The 17353-nt window shown below is 52.4% G+C and overlaps 2 protein-coding genes across 2 annotated transcripts; one reads left to right on the plus strand and one right to left on the minus strand.

Annotated features, from left to right (window-relative positions):
* Positions 1 to 250: 250 nt before the first annotated feature.
* Positions 251 to 12126, minus strand: CTSB (cathepsin B). Its single transcript, XM_030037036.1, has 10 exons — positions 11999 to 12126; positions 6283 to 6434; positions 5640 to 5725; positions 5115 to 5229; positions 4752 to 4870; positions 4059 to 4144; positions 3207 to 3353; positions 2433 to 2549; positions 1732 to 1860; positions 251 to 1638 (listed from the first exon to the last, which is right to left on the minus strand). The coding sequence occupies exons 2-10, from the start codon at positions 6406 to 6408 to the stop codon at positions 1541 to 1543; spliced, it is 1023 nt and encodes a 340-aa protein (XP_029892896.1). The 5' UTR covers positions 6409 to 6434; positions 11999 to 12126; the 3' UTR covers positions 251 to 1540.
* On the plus strand, positions 11611 to 16806 carry LOC121233836 (formin-2-like). The gene is made up of 3 exons (XM_041128934.1): positions 11611 to 11621; positions 12234 to 13954; positions 16721 to 16806. The coding sequence occupies exons 1-2, from the start codon at positions 11611 to 11613 to the stop codon at positions 13258 to 13260; spliced, it is 1038 nt and encodes a 345-aa protein (XP_040984868.1). The 3' UTR covers positions 13261 to 13954; positions 16721 to 16806.
* The last annotated feature ends 547 nt before the right edge of the window (positions 16807 to 17353 follow it).

Consider the following 17353-nt stretch of genomic DNA (forward strand, 5'->3'; position numbering starts at 1 on the left):
GCAGTCCTGGCTCCACTCTGGTCCATGTTGAAGCACCTTCCCCATCACCAGGAGTGGGCAATGCCCAGGGGCTGCTCAGGAGTTGGCACAAGTCACTTTGTCACCAGTATGGCCAGAGGACGGGGCTGGGACTGACCGCACTTGCATGAAGACAAAAGGGTCTCACCTGGCTTCCACAATGCACAGAACAGGAGACTAGGCTGAGGTGGTTTGAAGTCAAGCTGAAGCAACCAAGGGCCAGGAGACAAGACACCAGAGAAATCATTTATTGGCACAGTTGTTCCAATCATATACACCACAGCTCTGTCTCACTGGAGTCTGAGTAAGCAGAGGTAAGGGGCTATTTTACAGTGCAAAGGAGAGCCTGCTTCACGCATTTCAGGCCCGTAGCCTCAGCTCAGCAATATATTTTGTGCTTTAAAATAAAATTTAAAAAAAAGCTCTTTCGCTCTATTAGTGTTGGCAAATCATACGATTCCTCCTACACAACTATCGCACATCCCCCCAGTAAGAAAAATAACAATTCTTTTCTTCTTCCTTAATGTCTGTGGCTCGAAAAGAAAAAAGCTTCATTTGTGTGCAAGTTAGTGAGATACCTCCAAGCATCTGCATGAGCTCCCTGCAGCAGACCTGGGGAACATCCCTCACCTCTGCTCAGCGTTCAGCACCTGCAGTCCCCAAGCACCACACCAGTTAAGATGCAGCACCCTTGCCAAGGCACGACCCACTGCACGCACCAAGCTGCCCCGCCACGGATGAAAAAAGTGATTTGCACTTTCCAGCGTCCTCCTAGACCTTGTGGGACATTTGATCAAAGGCTTGTGGAGCTCCAGGCAGGCCCTCTCCTAGGATCAATAACCCCAGGCTACAGCAGAAAAAAAAGCAAATAAACAGCTGAGGAATGAGTGGTTTTAAAAGCAGCTGAATGGATGGAGCAGAGCAAGCGATGCACAAAGGACTTCTTGCAGGCAGCAAGGGGCATTACCGCAGCTCCGGCCAGAGCCAGCCCCACATGAAGTTCATCGGTATTTTGTCATTAATAGGTCTAAGTTCAGCCAATTCAAGGCACACGCTAACATACCCTGCTTATTTTAGGTGCTAACAGTCAGACCAACCCGGCCAAGGGTGCACAATCACCCCTGGCCACGGCTTCCCAGCAAGATCCATCTCCGCTGCCCCACCAAGTCCCTCGTCCCAGCACAAAGCTACTGCTTCCTACCCTCCCAGTAACAGACTGGGCTGGAAGGGGTCCAGGCTAACCAAATACCATGGCACAAGAGGCCAGCGAGCCCTCCAGCAGTCCTTTGAGCAGGGAATGCCCCATAGCTGCGACCCACCAGGAGCAGAGGGCTTGCAGAGAGCAGTTCTACCTCCAGCTCCACCACACAATTAAAAAAAAAAAAAAAAAAAAAAAAAGATAAAAAGCTTTAATAAAGTAACCTCAACTATAGTCTCTTAGAAGGGGGGGGGCTCTGCACCCAACCCACTATCAGTTAAAAGTATCGGGGACTCAGGATTACTTGTGGTTTGATCAAAAGGGTTACACCCTCTTCCAGTACTGCTCCGTACTGGGGATGCCAGCCACGATCTCGGACTCGATGCCGCAGTGGTCCTCTCCTCGGAGAATTTTGAAGAAGCCTGGAAGCACACCAAGAGCAAAAGTCAACGTCCCCATCACGCCAAGGAGAACGGGGAAGGGGTTCCCTCCGGCAGCATCCAGGGGTGCCTCACCATTGTCCCCCCAGTCGGTGTTCCAGGAGTTGGCGGCCAGCCAGTACGGAGTGCCGTTGTCCACCCCCCAGCCCAGGATCCGGATCGCGTGGCCTCCAACCTGCTCGCCGGACACGTGCTGGTAGACCCCTGCAAGGCAACACGGCAAGACATCAACGGGCGCCCACCTCAGACCGCTGCCAGCGCGTGAGAAATTCTATATCGAAGCCCGGAGACCAGCCGAGAAGGTTTTGTTTTGGTTTTTTTTTTTTTGTTAAATGCAAACCTGAAGCTTCATGTAGAGTCTGGAGGAAAGACTGATGCTAAGTGTCAGCTCGGCACGCAGGACACCCAGAGGCACTCGGGAAGGAGCCCAAAAGGCAGCACATCCCAAGCAGTTCAGAACAGGGAACTGGGGTCTACACCAGGAGAGCCATCTGCCAGGATTTTACCTAAAATCCTAGCTGTTTTTCTCGCTGCAGTTCTGGGAGCTCCCCTTTGGGGCTTCCTCCCTGAGCCGGTCCCAAACACCTATTCCCCTTGCTGTAAACCAACGGATACAGGAGATGGTACCTGCCCATGTTCTTGCAACACCAGATATTCAAGCATGAACTTGAGATCCCCTTTCAGATTTGAGTAGAGGGAAAAGGTTCCACAAAAAAATGGACCCTATGGATGAAGTAGGGAACAGGGCTCCCTACAGCCTCGGTGCTGATGCTCACCAGACTTGTACATCAGGAAGTCCTCATAGACAATAAAGGCTCCTTCCACCGGGCCGTTCTTGTAGATCTCAGCCATGATTTCCTTCTCGCTGTGGGGGACACCGTAGGATGTGATGCCTAGAGAGAAAAAAAAAAATCCCACCATTAGTACGGCATTGTCGGGCCACACAGGTCTCGGGACAGCTGGACAGCGACTGCTTGGCATGCCCGTGCAAGAAGCCTTCTCCACTTCAAAGTTAAATTCAAACCCAGCTGACACAGCCAGGCAGGGAAATTGGGCTCCAACCACCCCTCTTCCAGAGGGAACAACTTAACTCGAGTCCTGTTCTGTACCCAAAGACCTATTCCAGGCAGCTTCGGTGGGAAGGGAAGTTTTCCCCTTGCACATCTTCACTTCCAAACCAAACCAAATTACTCGAGGCTAAGACAAATCTCCAAGAAACAGCCAGACTTTCCTACAGGTATAGTGCTGGCTGCCACCAAGGAGTAGGAAGAAGGTGGCTTTTACACAGGACCCCCCCAGGGCTCAGCACTATGCTCTTCAACCCAGGCATGTGCACCACGAGGGCTCGGATCAGTTCCCCCATCTCTGTTGAGTCTCCGCAAATACAAACTCTGCATCTGCCAGGCTTGCTCCAGGACCACCCATCCTGAGGCCACAGAAAAAAGCCACCATAAAACAGCTTAGAAAGAGGTCCAACCCCACCAAGCTACCACTAGGAACAGCTCTGGAGCTGCCGTGCATCAAGCAGCGGCCAAGACCACCTCCCTTACCGTAGTGCTTGTCCTCCTTGTACGAGGGGGAGTAGCCAGGTTCGCAGTGCCGGCTGCACCTGGGGGTTTCCCCCCCCTCCCCGGTGCACGGCGGCCGGGAGCCGTTGACGTGGTGCTCACACGGTGGGATGGAGTAGGGACGGCAGCCTGTTGAGGACAGAGGGAGCATGAACTGGCTGTCCCCAAGCATCCAACAGCCATGCTGGAGAAGGCACCAGATGCCCTGAGAAAGGATATGATGTTTCTGACCTAGAAACCCCACAGATCAGTGGGGTGCGAGCAAAAGTAGGTCTGCCACTGCCAGATGAGCAATCCCTGCATCAGCAATGGGTTTGCCCTCTGGACCTGCTTCCCACCACCTCTGTCTTGACAAGGTGATGGAGGAGATGGAAACATGAACCAACTCATGGCCATGCTAGGAGGAGATGGAGATTTCCAGTCTGGAAGTTACTTTTTGAGGGGGAAACATGTCAGGAAGACTCCTGCCCTCATCCAAAGTGTACTGAACTGGTCCAAAACCAGCAATAACAAAAAAATTCACAACCTGATTCTTTCCTGCTATGGAAGCAGGAGCCTTGTGGGGTTGTTAAGTCTGGCTACTGTTCTCCCTTCCTGGATGGGTCTCCTGCCACTAGGTGCTGCTCGGGGACCCTTGTCCCAAGGGGTGACCAGAAGGAGCCATGGGGCCAGGAGCAGCCAGCTGGGCTAGCAGAGGTGTTTGAGCCCAGACCTGAAGGAGGGAGCAGCCACACAAGGATGCAGACCAGAAGAGAAGCACCCTGAAGGACATGAACCTGTAACTGAGCAGAGATGCTCCTCTTTGCTTTCACAAGGGCATCTGCCAGGACTTACCCACATGGGAATCGTAGAGACCCCCAGACACGAGGCCCCTCTCTGTCCAGTACCTCCACGCGCCGGAGGGGTAACCACCGTTGCACCTGGAGAAAAAGACAGCAGTTCCAGCACGTTGAACCTTTTTAAGTCTGTCCCTGCCTTCCCCAGGATTTCTAGGCCTCGAGACACCAAAACCTCAGGGCAAGAAGGAGCTAAGAGCACCCATGTCTCCAAATCCCAAAGCGGTGATGCCTCCTTACCAGGTGCCCGGTCAGCCTCTGCTGCCAGGAGCGGCAGAAGCCACACGACTTGGAGACCCAACTCCCCACCCTGCTCTCGACAACTGCAAAAGCCACAGGCAAAAGGCTTGTGCCTGAAAACCAAGGCTTTGGGGCTATTAAAAGATCCTTCCTTTGGCTTAGGCAGCTGCCAACTCTGTATGGGAAAGCATCGTTACGTGCTTGCCCTTCCTCCACCAGCCATCATCATCCGCTACTGCTGGGGGCAGGACGCAGCCCAGAGGGACTTTCAGTCCATGCAGTCACCTTTGTGTTCCCACCCAACTCCAGCATCTACGGCACAAACCGCTGGTGGGGCTTCCTGCTCATTAGGGAGACTAGGAAGACAGGGCTGAAACGATCAGCATCTTCGGGTTGTGTCCCTGCTCCCCCCACCCACCTTTTAAGTGCACAAGAGCCACGAGCAGCTCACCCCATGCCGCACTCGAAGCCGCAGCACGACAGCAAGTCCTCTGCCGAGACCTCCACGCTCACCCTGGCGTTTGTGTGAACGCAGATTCGGTCTGAAATCGCTTCTACGGCACCAAAAGCCTGCGGGCAGCCCCAAAAACCCAAGGGAAGACCGTTAGAGCTGGCTATGGGAGAGAAACCAGGCAACCTTCTGGCAATGAGTGCAGCAAGCATGAGCCTGGCTGGGAGAAACCCACCAAGAAGCTCAGACACTGCAGGATCCCCCGTGTCCCCCCATTTATGCATTTCAGCAGCAAACTCAACAGCATGGGTTTTGTCCAGGAAAGTCTGTATCGACACAACCTTAAACCGCCCGTGCTCTTACCCAGCAAGAGCCGCAAGAGCCCTGGTCTCTTATCTCATTGATGGTAGGACAGTTAGGCCACTGCGTCCGCGCGTCAAAGTTATCGGGCAGCTCCATGTCTGCAGCAAAATCTACCCTGCAAGTGAGAAGAGGGAAGTCCTGTTACAGGAACACCAGCGTAACAGGACTGGATGCACAGGACTCTCCAACCTCCTCTGAAGGTGACCTGGAGGACAATGGCTCTTGTTGTTTGCTTTCTGGAGGAGAATAAATACTCCTGAAGTCCTCAGACCGGGTCAGCAGCTCCTCCAGGGTTTTGAGTTTCAAGGAGTACAAATTACACGATTGGTCAAGTATCTGGCAGGACAGAGGACGGATGTTCCCCCATGCATGCTTCTGTACTTAATTCCATGCGAGATGTCCACCAAGCTGCACCCAGGAGAACCCTGCTCACAGTCTGCCAGGAGACCCTCACCCACTCCAGACACACCAGGAGCACCCACACGAGCTTTTACAGGGCCCTCATCTTCTTCTCCCAGCACCCACCTCTCGGGAAGCTTGGGCCCACCCAGGAAGGTGCCGCAGAGCTTCTTCACATAGCTCATGTCAGTGTTGTGGAAGTTGTGCCCTGCCTGGGAAAGAGACACAGAGAAACGGGACGTGACTCTTCACAGCCACCAAGTGCAGTGCTGGGACCAGCCTGGTGCTCCAGATCTCCCTCAAGCCCAACCAGTGTCTGACACTTGCTGTAAAACCCAGGGGCCAAGAGCCAACGTACCTATAGACACAGAACACAGCCCCTTCCAGGATCAGCGCATCACGAGCAGTAAGCCAAGGTCCAACTCTAGGCTTTGGCCACAGCAGCCCGGCCAAGGAGGGTTTGGCCAGGTCATTTTGATATGGCTTGACACTTAATGCTCATTTCCAGCCTCCCACAGAGTTTCATCCTCTTAGCATTGCTCCTACTCTACAAATTCATCAGTGCTTTGCTCCAAAGAGAAGCTCCACAGTTACTGTCACCATGGGAATCCCTGACAGCATCAACTCACTGGAGAAGTCACCTGGGACCAAGGCTGGTTTGATGCAACCACCGTGGTGAGACTCCCAAAGCTCAGCTATTGAGTCCCACAAAGAGACTGTTGAGCAATGCATCCAAAAAAAACCCCCCAAAAACCAACCTGGTACTCACCTTCCAGGTGGTGTTGAGCTTGTTTATGTGGTTGACCAAGTCGCTGGAGAGAGGAGGGTAGTAAGGAATGCTGCGAGCATTAGCGAAGGCCACCAGGACACACAGGATGGACACGGACGGCCACATCTTGGCTACAGAACGGGACACTCCACCTGCAGCCAGATTTGGGCATCATTGGAAACCTTCCCAAAGCGTGCTCGGACCGCGAGCAAGGGCTTGCCAGAAGGACCGTCACAGCAACACGTGGGAGCATAAAACACATGGCTGCACGAAGTCCCTCCCAATCCCGATTTACCCCAAAGGTCAGGAAAGACTCAGGAGCAGACTAATAACCCTCCTCCTGCAGCTCAGAAGAAATCAGACAAGGCAACCCTGTTTGTCGACCACTGCAGGATTAGTAGCAGCAGGAAAATATCTTTTGTAGCAGATCCAAGGGATTTGGAGGGTATTAACAGCTGTATTTACTTCCACAAAAATGGAGAATAAGGACTAGAAAGAATAAGTGACACCTCACCTCCACGGCAAACCGCAGGCAGGGCTGCAGCCGCAGCAACTTGCTAGCCCCCGCCCCAGTGCAATGCTCTTCCCTTTGAAGATCTCACTCCAAATCACATTTTTGGACTTTATGGCCTCATTTTGGCCAGCCCGTTGCCCTGGGGACCCCGATCGGGGTCACAGTCCTGGGGTAGCGAGCCCCTGCCCATGCAAAGGGGGGTCCGCATGCACTGGAGCTGCCTGTGGCTGCTGCCTGTGCTCCCCTCCACCGGGGCTTTTCACGAGGGAGGCTGTGAAGCAGGATCCCTTAACGCAGGGCACCAGAAAAGTCCCAGTTTGGGGAAGAGAGACGCAGGAAAAATCCAGGAGCACAGCAAGGGTGGACCACAGCCTGCTGTGCAGGAGCACAAGCATCACCCAGCCCAAAGATGCTCCAGAGCTGGGTGGTTTCTCTGCTCTCCTGCCTTCTTTAACCCAATTCACATTAAATCACCCAACTCCAACTTAACCCCCAACGCCAGCAGAAACCGCTTGCTCCGCATCCCGAAACCTGACTCAGACACACAGCCGGGCCGCGAGCTGCTCGACCTCTGCAAACACCCCAGAGCACCCTCCTCCCAAAACCTCCCAGCTCCCCTTCCACCAACCCCACATCCACCCCGACGAGCTCCAAGCCCGATGAGTGACCCGAGACCTCAGCTAGTCCACGGTAGCCTGAACAGCAGAGATATTTAGGCTTTAATTCCTACTCATCTCAGCGAGCTGAACATGTAATCACCTTTGCGAGCCTGGCCTTAAACCCTTCTGGGCAAATACACCCGAGCAGCCGGACACGCAGCCCTCCGGCCCCGCGGCAGCCGAGCTCGCTGAGCAGGGTCGGGAGATGGGAAGACGCACAGGCATTTCCATGCAGGCTGCCTCCACCCACTCACAGCCAAGTTTAGCCTTTCCAGAGAAGAAAACCCAGCAGGAGTGTCCTACTTTCTGCCAGCAACAAGCCCGGGCGGCTGCAGCTAACTGTATAAAGGGGCGCTTTTTTTTTTTTCCTTCCCCCTCCTCCTTTCACCATTTATTTATTTTCCTTCCCACTCTCAGCCCAAAAGCTAGTTGAGTTTCAGCAGCGTATGGGTCCTCCTACCCCCAGATCTCACCTCTTTGAAGGTGATCCATGCGTATTTGCTTGCTTAGAGGTTTCTCACGGGCGAGGGACTCGCTGGCACTGCTCACGTCCCCGCCGTGCTCCCCTGCTCACGCAGCAGAAAGGAGGTTATACCCAGAGAAACAAATACACATTTCTAAGGCTACTGTAGTTTTTGCCTTGTGCCCCTTCAACATGGCCATAGGAAGCCTATAGGTGACCAGCCTGACCTGAAATACCTTTTCTAATGAAAAATCTTTAAAAAAAAAACCCCAAAAACCTAAACCCCAAAGCCTCTGTATTTCCTGCAGTCAACTTCATATTTTCTGTAGCACAGAAAGGAGGCTTTTGAGGCCAGAAGCCACCCGATACACTTTCGTTTTCAGCAGGATGTTTGTAAATTTGCTGACATGCTGAAACCCGCCCTGCAAAGCCTCCCACAGCAATACGGCTGCTTGCACCGAGCTCTCGATGGACGGACACGGGAGATCTGACATCCTCGGGTTACTAGACCACACCGACTGCAGGCTGTGAGCTCCAGGCAACCTGAAACCGAACTGAAAACAGACACCAGGCAGTTTCCCCTCCGACAGCCGCTCGTTTTTTAAGCTCTGCTGCATTGCATCTGCGCCGTGACATGGCTGACGGCCAGCAAACCCAGCGAGACATTGCCCAGCGCAACCCAAATAGCTGGGAGCCAGTCGGTTGTTTTCGGCAAACAAGCCTCTTGCCAAGTCTCCTATGGGCATGAAGGCTCCCTATGGGCATGAGAGAGTTGGGGTTGTTCAGTCTGGAGAAGAGAAGGCTCCAGGCAGACCTTATTGCGGCCTTCCAGTACCTAAAGAGGCTTATAAGAAAGATGGGGACAGACTTTTTAGTAGGGCCTGTAGTGATAGGACAAGGGGTAATGGGTTTAAACTAAAAGAGGGTAGAATCAGACTAGATACAAGGAAGACATTTTTTACACTGAGGGTGGTGAGACGCTGGCCCAGGTTGCCCAGAGAGGTGGTGGATGCCCCATCCCCAAAAACATTCAAGCTCAGGTTGGACGAGGCTCTGAGCAACCTGATCTAGTTGAAGATGTCCCTGCTCATGGCAGGGGGGTTGGACCTGGTGACCTTTAAAGGTCCCTTCCCACCCAAACCGTTCTGTGATTCTATGAAGTCTCCTGTGGGCCTGAAGTCTCAGAGGGGAGCTGATAACTCTCAGCTGGATGGCACGGAGCATCCCAAGACCTGGGTGGAGAGGGAAGGACAAATCCTTGATCTCATGCAATTTCTTCCTCCCTAACCCCCCCTGGCTTTAGCAAGCACCCTGCGTACAGCAAATCTATAGAGAGAGAGCACAGGCACAGGCCTCACAGGATGAATTTCCACCGAGAGCAAGTCACTTGCAGCCGGAGGCACGCCGACCCCAGCGGCAACGCAGCAAGTAAGAAAAGGCTGCTGGTTTCCCCCATCGCCCTCCTTTCCCCACTGCCACGATGCAGTAAGACGCTTCCCGTGGCAGCGTTATCTCGCGCCTGCTTCCCCCACCACCGCTATCTCCTCCGCACACACCTCCCTCCCCGCTAAAGCCCCACGGCCATTTTAAACGCCACCAAAAGAGCAGCACCAAAGCCAAACTCGCACAACGGCTGCTGCACCCCACAGCTGCTCTTCTTTCTGCACGCCAAAGCGGGCCAGAGGAGTTTCTCCGGCAATCCCAGGAGATCCCTTTCCTTGGCACCCCTCAGGTCTCTGGAGGTGCCTCGAAGCTTCAGGATAACCCTGGCAAAGGCTGTCTTCGCAGATCACATCCTACCGCGGCTTGAAAACAGAAGCAAAGCTTGGCTGTTGGACTTAAGGCACAGCAGCTTCACCCTAGTAAACTCTCTAGATGGCTGGAGGATGTTTGGGGCTTGCAAAGAGCCCCCCGAACTGCTCTACCTCTTCTTGGGCTGCAGACCCGGCAGCTGAGAACAAGTCCCCTGCTTTGGGATCCAAAGTATCTGGTAATGCAATTTCTTGAAGGATGAGCAAGAAATAACTCCAGAAAGCTGCTACCCACCAGCACACCTGACCCTGGGCAGGACTCTCTCAATTCAGCCAGCTGGTTGCTTTAAAAAGAAGAAATTTGGGCCACCTGAGCGCAGCCCTCGAGCCTACCCCTCGCAGCCGGTGAGGAGGAAGCACTGAGGCTGAAGGCTGTCCGACATGAGCTGCTCAGCGCAGCTGCAGCATGCGAGGGAGGAGAGCACCGAAGCGAGATGGCAGCGGCTGGTGCCGCACCACCCACCCGCAGTCCCTCTGCGCTGCAGCCTGCATCGGCGCAGGCAGAGAGATGGGGAGGAGGTGACATCACCCAGGTGCCTTCTCCATCCCTTCTGACCAGGAGGTCTTGGAGCCAGAAGCAGTTCCCTGCCTGCTTTCTCAAGGACAGAGCTCCGACTGCTTGGACCACCTTATGCCAGAGATCAGGAGGGTCCCACCGCCTCCTCCCAGTGGCCGAGGGAGATGCAGAGTCCCACCACGAAGGTCTTCTCCACATCACCCAGAAATCAAAGCCCACAAGTCCCATTTAACCGGGCATTTCTCTGCACAATCAAAAAAAAACCCCAAAAAACCAAACCACCCCCAAACAGGCTATTCAAAGCCCAGCTCACATGACTCAGTTTAGGCAGGTCAGGCCATGAGATAAGTCACAGCCCTGAAGTACCTGTCAGCTCCTCCAAACCCCTCCAGGCACAGACAAGGCACCCACACACCCTCTTCCAAGGCTGGGAGGAAGATAAAAGCTGTCCCACCCCCCCCAGCTCTAACACCCCCACCCCTCCAGGGTGAGAGGTACTCAGCAAAGCCCAAGTCATGTGTCCTCCTCCAGCAAGAAGCCCTTTACCCAAGCTGAGCTTTGTCCTTTGTTCTGGCTGCCAGGATTTGTGCGTGACTCTAAGCCACAATAAAGCAAGCCTATAAACAAAGCAATCCAGCTCAGCTTGCTGCACCGCCAGGTTAGCTTGGTGGTCCCACAGGCATGCACCAAACTTGTGGCCTGGTGACTTCATTGCAGCTATTGTCAAAGCTTGATTTTTTTTCATCCTTTAAAAAAGAAAAGCAGCATGAGGCACTCTTCCCCACACCCATTCCTTTCCAGGAAAGCCAAATCATTAGCACGGGTTAGGTATCTGGCAAAAGAAATACACCTTGAGACAAAGTTGCAGCGCTCGCCTCTACAGCTTACATTCACAGAAAGCGCAAGATTCCTCCCAAATGGAGCTGCACTGATTTTTTTTTTTTTTTCCCTTTCTTCTTCTTACAGGCCAATCCACAAACCAGAGCCTTGCACAAGACCTCAGCTGCTGTAGCAGCCACTCTGCGCTACTGAAATTCCTTACCCTCACCCGCACCCTCAACTTCACAACCTAGAGGTAAATACAAGAAGGAAGCGATCTTTGCTATATCATGCCCGCAGCACAACCCTGAGAGTGCGATATACGGCCAACAGATATATTGCACGCCAGATATACTGCAGGACAGACAGATGCGAGGCAGCTTTTCCCCAGCACCATCTCCAAGCCACGGCCCTGGTGCAGACCCAGGCTCAGCCCCGCATCACGGGATGTTCCCAGAAGCCCTTCAGCGGGTGCCAAACCGACCTCCTTAGCGTCAGCTGACGAGCAGGGCTGGGTTTTGGGGTTTTTTTTTTCTGTCTTCATCATGAAAACAAGGTTTCCTCTCTCCTCCCCTACCACTTACAGCTGAAGCTTTGCTGGTTTTGAGACGCACTGAGGGTTAACGGCATTTTCCCTGCAACCCACCGAGCCGCAGAGCATCCCTCCCGGACCCACCGCGGCCAAAAAAACCCCCCAAAACCCAGCTGGAAAACGTGGGAAACGCTCCTGCTGCCCCTCGGGGAGGGGGTTCGCAGCTCCCCCCCCCCCCCCCCCCGGGGGGGCTCAGACCTCCCTGCCCGGCCCCGCTGCTCCCCCCACGGCAGCAGCAAAAGGGGGTGCCCCCTCCCCACTCCCCCCCGCGTCCCCCTGCCCCACGCCGCGCAGCATCCTCTCCCCTTACCGGCCCCGGCCCCCCCCCCGCCGGCACTCACCGCCCCGCACGGCCGCACCGGCTCCGCGCTCCCCCGGCGGCCGCGGAAGGGGCAGCGCCCGGCGGCTGAGTCATCCCGGGCACGGCCCGCCCCCGCCGTGACGGCATCCTGCCTGCTCCCCGCCTCCGGCCCGCCGCCGGCCCCCCGCCCGCCCGCAGCCTGCCGGCCTCCCTCCCCGAGCCCACCCGCGTCCCGCCTGCATCCCCCCTCCAGCCTGCCTGCATCCCTCCTCAAGCCCACCTGCATTCCACCTCCATCCCTCCTCAATCCCACCTGCATTCCACCTCCATCCCTCCTCAATCCCACCTGCATTCCACCTCCATCCCTCCTCAATCCCACCTGCATTCCACCTCCATCCTTCCTCAATCCCACCTGCATCCCCCCTCCAGCCTGCCTGCATCCCTCCTCAAGCCCACCTGCATTCCACCTCCATCCCTCCTCAATCCCACCTGCATTCCACCTCCATCCCTCCTCAAGCCCACCTGCATTCCACCTCCATCCCTCCTCAAGCCCACCTGCATTCCACCTCCATCCTTCCTCAATCCCACCTGCATTCCACCTCCATCCCTCCTCAATCCCACCTGCATTCCACCTCCATCCTTCCTCAATCCCACCTGCATTCCACCTCCATCCCTCCTCAAGCCCACCTGCATTCCACCTCCATCCCTCCTCAAGCCCACCTGCATTCCACCTCCATCCCTCCTCAATCCCACCTGCATCCCCCCTCCAGCCTGCCTGCATCCCTCCTCAATCCCACCTGCATTCCACCTCCATCCCTCCTCAATCCCACCTGCATTCCACCTTCATCCCTCCTCAATCCCACCTGCATCCAGCCTGCATCCTTCCTCAATCCCACCTGCATTCCACCTCCATCCCTCCTCAATCCCACCTGCATCCCACCTCCATCCCTCCTCAATCCCACCCGCATCCTGCGTGCAGCCTGCCTGCTCCCCTCCTCCAGCCTGCCTGCACCCCTCCTCAATCCCACCTGCATTCCATCTTCACCCCTCCTCAATCCCACCTGCATTACATCCCCATCGCTCCTTAATGCCACCCACATCTTGCTTCTCTCCCCCATCCTGCCTCCATCCCACCTAACTTTCCTCCTCCAACCTGCTTGCATCCCACCACTATCCTGTTTCCATCCCACCTCCATCCTGACTGCTTCCCACCTCCAGCCAGCTTCCATCCTGCCCGCTTCTCTCCTGCGTCCTATCTCCATCCCCTGCCCGTCCCACCTCCGTCGCGCCAGCAACCTTTGAAGTTTTCATCTGGAAGTCCAGCAAGGTTTTTACTGTGTCGTTACTGTGTTCACTGACTTTTTTTCCCCCTCATTTTGGCTGATTTTCAGAAAAAGGATGAACACACAAAAAGGTCATCTTAAGAGCCAGTTTCAAGCCCTGTTCTAAACCCCAAGGATGCTAAAGGTGCTCTTTAATGAGAAAGACCATCCATTTTTTTCTTTTCTCACCCCTCTCTGGGAGAGGGAGGGGATAAAATATATTCACCACCACCCTCAGAAATGGACAGACCATTTGGCCTGGAAGAGAAAACAATAACTCTAATCAGCGATCAGAAGTCTAGACATCCGGCAGCCAGTGTGGAAAATCAAAGCTTGGCAAAGGAAATCACCTGGGACTTATTTCAGACATTGAAAAGGGGAACCCTGAGGACTCCTTAGCAGGGACGGTCCGTGGTGCTTGGTGCTGCACCGATGGAGCAGAAGGGCTGGTCTGCAAAGGTCAGAGGGATGCAATGCTGCTGACTGGCTTCTCTAGACTTTCAGAAAGGTTTAGGTGCCTTATAGGAGCTCAGGCCTTATGGCAGGACACAAGCAGATGCCAAACGAGATGGAATAAAAGCAGATGATTAATCCTCATTTCTTCCCAGCTTCGTCTGTGACACCTGGGCAAGGCTGCTCCAAACTGTCCAGGCACCTCAGAGCATTTCTGCAAGGTCACAAATGCATCCCTTGGCAGTTGGTGAGATCCCTCTCCTTCTGTTGGGTTTTTACAAGCACTGTGCTTTATATGCATATTTTTACATACATTTTAGCATTTGCGTTCTACTTTTTGGAAGGTTTGTTAGTTTCTCTAGAAAATCAGCGAGTATACTTTTTTTCCCCTGCTGCCATTTATATCCAATCTTTTTTTTGGTCACATTCACATTTTAAAGATTGATTTTGGTTTAGAAGGCTTCCTAGTGAAGTGATGAAAAAAATTGGAAAAATAATATTTAATACACTTGACCATATTGAAACGGGGAGCCAAAGGAACCTTAGTAGATATAGTAGATATATGGATGTAGATAAGAACTGTTTAATAATTATCTAGCTTATAATGAAGTTAAAGAAATTTCAATAGAGGTAGACGTGGCCCAAGAGGATGAGAAGTGGTGCTTAACATTTGCATTGTTGAGGCTGGCTGGGGCAGGAGATAGTCCCTGATAAGAAGCAGCAGTCCACCCTAAAAACCAGCCAAGACCAGCCTTGTGACTTTTGGAACTAATTTTAATATGAAGCGGGGATAGATCATGCCTATGTATAGGCATATTGTGAAACTTCATGTATATGTAACACTTGACTGTATAAATTTGAAGCGAACTGCCGCGTCAGGCGCGCATGACTTTGGTGGGACTACCCCCCGTGCTGCCCAGCGCTGAATGAACATACCTACTTTACAATCTCGCTGATTGTGCAGTCCGTTTCCGCACGTCAGTATACCCTGGTATTTGTGCAGTAAAATTGGAGATGCTGTTGCTGTGTTTAAGCGTATTTATGCTTCGATACACTGTGTGCAAACACCCTTGGACTATTGCCTGCCTTTACATATAATTTTTAACCAGCAAAGAGTAAAGCCCTTCACTATGTTTTTATTTATGCTTTGGCAATTAAAATAATAATAAAAAAGTAAATAAATCACTTGTAACCTCCCTAATCTCCTCTGACTCACACAGGACTTCCTTGCTCTGCTCGTTACTGTTTGATTTTGTGGTTTTCCATGTTGCCTGTGAGGTTTTTTTGACCTAAAACACAGGCAAAAGAACCTGATTTTTGTCCTGCCCTTTGTACGACCTGACTCAGAAGTCCTCGGTGCCACCAGCCATGCGGGCACGGCATGTGATTCCAGGGAGCTGGGGTCAGGACATCACTAATGCTCATTTTTCCCAGCGATTCCTGCATGTACCTCTTCATTCCCAGTAACTCCTTAATTCCAAATGGGTTTCTTCCTAGAAGTTGCATATTAGCAATTTTAAACCTGTGCAGTCCTACAAAACACCTTTTAGTTTGTAATGGGCATCATGGATCCCATCCTTCGGGCTACGCCAATCTCCTCCGCTCTTTGTCTGGGGGGGAGCAGCCGCCTGTTTTTCCGCAAATACTTTGCAGCTTTTTCAAGAACTGAAACTAAGAAGTAAAACTTTGCAGGGACTGCTGACCTTTCTGCTCTCTCTGGGGAAGTGTTGATGTTGCTATCCCTTTTTCACTTGGCTTGGGACAAAAACATGCCAATTTTTGAGATAAGTTGTTTTTATATATGAAGCTGAACGCAGCCAGGAAAGTTTCCCCGTTAGAGATGCTCTCCAGGGAGCCTGTAAATCCCTTGTGTGCCCAAAGCAGGCATGAAACACCCCCTTTTTTGCTTTTGCAGGATTTTGTAGTGTATCAGAGAAATAAATGGTGTTTGCTCAGGCCATGGCAAGCTTCAGCCTTTGGAGCAAAATCCACCACTACAGGAATGAGATAAGGAAAACAGCCAGGAGGTCTTGGGCAACCTTCTTGTTAAATTACTGCTGATTGACTCATGGTGTCCCTGCTTCAACATTAGCAGCAAATAGCTCCTAACGAAGCTGCTGCAGGACCAACACCTCTAAGCTTAAGAAAAAAAGTTTCTATGCATATTCATCTCCCACAAAAAAAAAAAAAAAAAAAGTCCTAAATAACATGGGTATGGGTTTTTTTTCATCTCCAGGGTTTAAAATCATTATTGCCTAGGACAAGGGTATGAAATGCAGATTTATTTAATAAGCAAATAGCTTGGCTTGGCTTAGGATAGGAGTGAAGCGTGCTCCTCCTTGACCCCAAAGCCTGTGCTGCACAGTCGGGCTGCCAGACCTCCTTCTGGGTGCATCCACCCAGGTTTTTCCTAATTCACCATTTTCAGCCACTTTTAAACACTGCAATTTTATTACCAAAACAACACTACAGAATTTGCTCTTCAAGGTCTTTAATATTCTTTCCCTCTGCCTGTCCCCTCACATTTTTATTCTTGACTTCTTGTCCTTCTTCAAGCATCACGATTCCTCCTCAAAAGTCAACACTGCCCTTCTCAATGCCAGTTTTCCTCTTCCCAGTTGTCTTGTCATTGGGGGTTAAACCACCTAACCTACAAAATATTGCAGGTTATCCAACATGAGGCATTCAGGAAATAAATGGAAACAATGGAATTAATGAAATAAAAATGCATTTTTGGCCCAAGAGACATTAGTTCAAGGGTGCGTATCAGCATTTATTGCTTTAAATTGAGAATTTGCCAGCCTAGATTGGTCACCCGTGTCATTTTAGACAACATATCTGGCTTTTTCATTTGTAAAACAGAAAACCAGTGTCTCGGCGATTTGAAAAGGTGCATCAAATGTACATCTTCTACCCAAATTTGCAAACTAATTGATTCGAATGTGAGCTATAGCTGTGTCCCTAACAGCGATCTATCACATCTGTAGATTTTGCAGCTGACTTGCACACCCTTGCAGTGGCAGAACATCTCCCACGACTCATCGGTTGGGCTTTGATGAGGTTAATAACGGTTATTACGGCTGGATCAGCTGCCAAAGCAAATAACTCGCCCAGGGCAATTGGTAAGCAGGATTTTATAAAGCTATAACCCTGCCTGATAAATCCTCACTGGAAGGGTTAGACCCCGATGTAATTCTCACCTTTGTCGGAGCTGGGACATCCCGAGTTCAAATCCTCGCTCTCAAAGCTTTCAATGGCTGCCAGAGCTACTGCTGGAGCACGTGGCTTTAAAAACTCACCAAAACGTGCCTTGGACCTGGCTGTTGGCTAATTCTGCTGGATTTAGGCTTGTCCGGTGGCAGCTGGGAGTTTGTTGACCATATTTTTCTGCGCAGAGGGGAAATGAGCTTGGCTGCCCTCATCGAGCAAGAGGCTGGCCAGGCTGTCCCGGCTGCTGGCTGGACGAGGGGGCTGCGTGCTCCTGTTGCGGATGGGAGATAAGCAAAGTGCCACAATGCCATGGGGATGGCTCCCCAGCCATGGGGGAGACATGGGAAGGGTTGTTCTGAGGGCAGAGCCTGGCTTTGCAGTTCTGCTCCTTCCCCTTTGTAGTTTTGGTC

This window comes from Aquila chrysaetos, chromosome 15 (assembly GCF_900496995.4).
Source record: "Aquila chrysaetos chrysaetos chromosome 15, bAquChr1.4, whole genome shotgun sequence".
Taxonomy (NCBI): Eukaryota; Metazoa; Chordata; class Aves; order Accipitriformes; family Accipitridae; genus Aquila; species Aquila chrysaetos.